This window comes from Aedes albopictus, chromosome 2, assembly GCF_035046485.1.
Source record: "Aedes albopictus strain Foshan chromosome 2, AalbF5, whole genome shotgun sequence".
NCBI lineage: Eukaryota > Metazoa > Arthropoda > Insecta > Diptera > Culicidae > Aedes > Aedes albopictus.
Window position 1 is genome coordinate 221,740,207 of NC_085137.1, and position 5,579 is coordinate 221,745,785.

The window sequence follows — 5,579 nt, forward strand, 5'->3', positions numbered from 1 at the left end:
ATGCCTACTCATGTGAACTCACATGCCTCCCAATTTAGGATGTCCACAGTGACTCTTATACACAAAGTTGTATATGTTTTCAAGAAAGTACTCGCTCAAACGTAGGTTTGGCGGTAATTTCTTGAATATTGAGGATGCTTTCGATGACGTGCCTTTCAATGTCATATTGAAAGTCGCATGATGTCACAAGCTACCTCCAATGAGCTATAGGCTCTTTTTACGCTTATGCGTTTTACAGTGTCCTTTTCAGGGCACTTAATAAACCCATTGTGGTATGGGCTATGAGCTCTCATTGCGCTTATGCGTTCATTCCCTCTTCTAGGGTACCCCTTCCTATTTCATCACCTTTCCCTTTCCTAATCCCATTCCATCCCTTGTCCCCTTCTCCCTCAGGTAAATGATGAAATAGGCTTATATGTATGGCGATGGCACAAATGTCCCAAATGGAGGATAACGTGCCTCTGGAGCCGGCCTTCTGATACCTGATACCTGATAGGGTGTGGGCAGCCATTATTCGTCTATGTCGATTGTGTTCTGGCTTGCTGTGGGCTGAGTCAGCGAACGTTTACCTCTACTGCTGTTTGTGTCGTGTGGCGACGTTTCGCTTTGACGTTTACCACTTCGGCTTCGACTACGGACGATACCAGATCTAAGGACGCGAATGTGGTCGGCTTTATCAAGCGGTGGCTCCAAGAAGGCACCGTCTTTTCTCGATTCACGGGTTTCGGCATGCTTTGTGGTCGGGATTGACTGGGTGGTAGTGGCTGGTGGTTTTTGCGATGAGTGGTGCTTTGATGATCTTTGTACATTCGATGCAGCAGGGGATAAACACGGCGTTCGAAGGTTGAGCGATGATTTCTGCGACTCGAGTTCTTTTGCTAAGGTAGCAACTTGTTGTTGTAGCGATGCTATCAGTTGATCTTTGGTGGCAATCTCCTGTTTTAGTTGGTCTTGAATGATGCGAGCGATGGTTTCTCGTTTATTGTCATCGTTGTACCGACGTCTTGCTTCGGTGTACGAGATACCTTGGTCGACTTTCAGATGCACTATTTTGTCCTCCTCCTTGAATTTAGCACAGTCTCGTGACTTTACAGAATGCCCGTTCTTGCAGTGAAAGCAATAGGGCGTATTGTTGCACTGCTCTCCATCGGCCACGTGCAACGGTTGTGAGCATCGCAAACAGATACCTGGCTGTTGGCACATTTTTTGTGAATGGCCGTACATTCCGCATTTGAAACAGAGCATAGGTGAAGGGTAGTACTGCTTCACAGAGATCCGCAGTAATCCGAAGAAAACGTAGCTAGGTAGAACAGTTCCGCTAAATGACAAGACCAACAGAGGTGTATTTTGCAGTTTGCCATTTACGCGCTTTTTAATTCGTCGTACTGCTTGTACTCCTTCAGACCTCAGATTTTTTTCGATTACCTTCTCGTCAGTATCTATAGAGTCTGGTTCGAAAACAAGACCCTGAACCGTGTTGAGTGTCGGGTGCAGAAAGATTTCTATCTGCGTGCCGTCGATAAGCTCCGTTAGTTTAGTCAGCTTGTCAACAATACTCCTGGAGCTGGTGCGTAGGAGATAACGTGACCCACGACCTTCTCGAGATGCAGCTACACTTCGGGCTTCTTTCTCTCCAATAGCTACTTGGACTGATGATCCGATGATGAATGGTTCTGGGAGCCGTACTTCTCTCTTCGTGGTTGTCCCGTCGTCGTCGATTTTGCACCGTAGCACTACCGTTTGACCCATATCGTCCTTCTGTCGCATCCATTCCGGAGTTCTTCCGCAGCCATGGTATCCGGGTGGATTATCTGGTGGTCCCTTCGGGGGGGGCGGGAGGTTTACCGGTCATTTGACCGGATTATTGCACCACTTTTTCGGATCCACTTTGGAGTTTCACTTTTATTAACTACACAAGCTGAGCTAAATTATATTATGTTTTAACACCAACTTTCGTTCGGGACACTGCAGGTAATTCACACGATCCACGCAGTTGCCGCGATGCTTGTATTGGTAGTGTTATTGTTCGTAGCACCACCGTATGCTCGTTGCACTAAACTTTAATTTAGTTTTATCGATAGGCACGAAGTAATTCAGCAAAACTTCACTATGTTTATGAAAGCACACGCGAAGACGATCCCGTAGTCACCAATTTGGTGATTTAAAGAAAAGGTTACTCGCCGAAAACTCGAAAAAATAACTATGAGTAGCGCGCGCGTGTTGATATACCACGTAGCCCGATTACTCGAATGTGGTAGCTTCTATATTCGTCTGTTTTCCACTATAACTCAGTCAATTTTGAACCAATTGACTTGAAATGTTGTACACGAGTAGAAACTATACCTATCTCACCACATTCCAAAAGTTGTGTCAATTGGTTCAAATTTGATTGAGTTATAGTGGAAAACAGACGAATATAGAAGCCACCGCCCAAGTGGCGCGATTCCCTAGGTACTGCCAGAACGACGGTGCAATGAGCGGTTGGATTGTGAGTTGCCCTTGGGAGGTCAGTGGAGATCCTCTAGCATCTTCTCCTCCCGCACCCTGTCCCGCACCAAACATCCAAATACCCGTCGGTCAATCCAAGAATCGATCTGCAATCAGATATTTATACCTAGATAAGATTTTGGTTGAAATCATCCGATGCACAAAACTTACCTCTAAGATGTTTATACTTCTGGTTGGACAATAGATTTGCTATTTTGTTGTTCAGGTTCACTGCAGGTGATAAATTCAGCAGACCAGATTCTGATCCCCACAAAGAGATCATTTCAGTAACAAATTTTGAAAACGACGTATAATCAATGCTACACCATTGATTATACGTCGTTTTCAAAATGTGTTACTGATTTATTTGGTTCTCCCGGTGTTCCTGCGACGACGGCGATGGGATGTTTGTGTTTCTTTTTTTTGTAAACTCAAAGGGAGCGAATCTCGCGTAACATTTAAAAAGGTCCTACTCTCAAAATTTATAATCAAGTTTCGAATAAATATTTTTTTCGCCATTTTGTCATGCATTTTGTTTAAGTTTTTGCTAAAATACAAGCTCCAGTCCAGTGCCGATAAAAATAAGTATAAATAAATATTAATAAGTTTGTAATTTTCATTCACAAATTTCAATGTCAATCAATGGTGAATCAACCACCTACATTAAAAAGTAACGCGAAACAATTTTAAAACATATACTCGAAAATAGGGAAAATATATGACATTATTTTGAAGTTTGCAGTTTTGAGATAACAGATCTTCGTAAATTATTTGGCGAGAAATTAAGAAACAAGCTGCAAAGAAACGATGCGCTTCCTGGATCATGTCGTTCACAAACACGAATATGCGGAACTGTTTGCCATGCTGTTAAGCAAGAGTTATGCATTGTGAAATATAGCTGTGTTCTAGGCTGTGTTAGTGTGTTGCCCGAGCATAATAATCAACCGTTTGACATAGTGTGATTGCTCATTGCAACCATTTAATACGAGTTTCCATGTTCATATACTTTGACAATGTGTGCACACTATAATAAATGGTTAAAGTTTGGTATGGGGCATTCAAACTGTTATTTACTGTATCTAGCTTTGGGTGTCATGTTGTTGAACATAAAAGCCACCATTCGTGACACATTAACCTTACCGCATAGAACAAACTTACTGTTTGAAATGTATGTCAAATTGACACATTCTACCGTGACGTTACAACGTTTTGACGCATTCGTAGTGAGATTTTCCACTATAACTCATGAAAACGAGCGTAAACCATAAAATATTTTTTCATATTCGGATTCCTTGTAAAATTTCTGATATATTTGACCTATTGAACATTTAGTTTTCATTAGAAAAACGTGTTCAAAATGCGTATTTGTAGCGTGACGTTACAACGCGCTAGAATCCGACCCTCTCTAACGCGTTACCAACATCTTAAAAAATCTGCTCGGATTTTAATGATACTCTGAATTTTTTTTCCACCATTGAAATTTATTGGATTGTTCTTCAATTCAATGGAATAAAACATTTTAATTTCGGACATGTTTTTTGATAATCGACTTTTACATTTCGTGACGTTACAACGTCCGTTCAGTTTCAAACAGGGTTCTGCTCGCGTTGTAACGTCACGAAAATGCACATCATGTTGGAATCAGAATAATCAGCCAAATTTACTCGAATTTGTGAATACATCGTTGCATTATCTTCACTGCTTCAAGGGGGACTTGATTCTATTGAAAATCCGTTTTGTGATAAATGGCCCAGGTAACAATTTGATGTTGATTAAGCGCTTCTCTAACTTATGCTAATCAGCCTTAATTTGAACAAAAGCTGAGCAAAAGAACTGTAAACATTTGTTCAGCTCTTATACATCCAATTTTGGTGATTTTATCCAACCATAGGTTGATTTGAGCTCTCCATGAAGCTGGATTAAGGTTGAAGAAGCGCTCATATCCGAGCGAAGAACGCTTTTCAGCCTTTATTCAGCAAATGGGAATGATTTATGATTCTATTTATAGAACAGATAAGGATCAGTCGAAGCTTTAGAGTCGCTTATTCATCTTCAGTTCAGCAATTCATCATCACTTATGCAGCACTACAAATAAAAAAAATAAGTCCCACAGAATTTAAGCCAGAATTGCCAGGACTCTTGTTCTAGATGTAGAATAGTAGTTCATAGCTGCTGAAATTGAAATATATAAATGTTGATTATAATTGAGAATCGAACTTCGGTGCACTGATTCATAGTCACTTACCTTAGCATCTGCTCTACCTGAAATGGTACGAGCTTAGTGATTTGTGAAAGAACAAGCTATACCGTCATGTCTGAATAAAGGTTGAACAATTTTGAACAAAGGCTGTGTTGAGGTTGAATAAGCGGTGAAAGTGCTTTGTTACGAATGCATGGACTAGCTGTCAAATCATCATTGTTTTGTTTACAATTCAGTGCTCCTCGCTTCGCTTATCACAAAACACCGCTGCAGTCAGAGGAAATGAACAGAAATACAGGTAAATAGTCATAATTAATATTCCACGGTGTGGATAACAAGTATCTGTTATCTATTTTTAGAGAACGCTGGTTGTTTCGCCGTTGTCGAAAAGGTAGAACGCGGAAAAACCGACGACATGCTCTAAATTATGAATGCTACTTGTAACTCAACCCCATAGATAGTTTTGAAATCCTCAATATACTTCTCAAACATCAGTTGAGCAAAAAAATCAGTTGAGCAGTTTTTCGATGTTGTTAATGAGCATCAGTTGAACAAATAGTTACTGCAACAAATAACAACAAGAAATGCTTTTAAACACGCTCATTTAGAATATCTTTCAAGACAACAATTCCTACGTTATTAAGAAAATTTCTCCATTCTACTCCCTTCCAAAATGATAAGCACTTCATTCCTCTCATAGATCGATGAATTTCTGATGGAAGTTGGGTATTTATGAGGGAAGTTGTTAATTTTTCAATGTCCCGAGCACACAGTTTTCCTTCGTATCCGAGACTTCCATCTCGCCATCCAATTAGACACCGTTTCATAATTCCAAGCTCAAGCAAATGAAGGGAATCTGCTACCCCAAAATCCTTAATCATGTCGAAACCAG

The 5,579-nt window shown here is 40.6% G+C and overlaps 1 protein-coding gene across 1 annotated transcript; it reads right to left on the reverse strand.

The window, feature by feature from the left end:
- Positions 1–510: 510 nt before the first annotated feature.
- LOC134286366 (uncharacterized) lies at positions 511–1,749 on the reverse strand. Its single transcript, XM_062847978.1, has one exon. The coding sequence runs from the start codon at positions 1,747–1,749 to the stop codon at positions 511–513; it is 1,239 nt and encodes a 412-aa protein (XP_062703962.1).
- Positions 1,750–5,579: the final 3,830 nt, after the last annotated feature.

Bases quoted from the DNA above. Each gene is read 5' to 3' on its own strand.
- LOC134286366 (XM_062847978.1), bottom strand. From the start codon at position 1,749: ATGGGTCAAACGGTAGTGCTACGGTGCAAAATCGACGACGACGGGACA.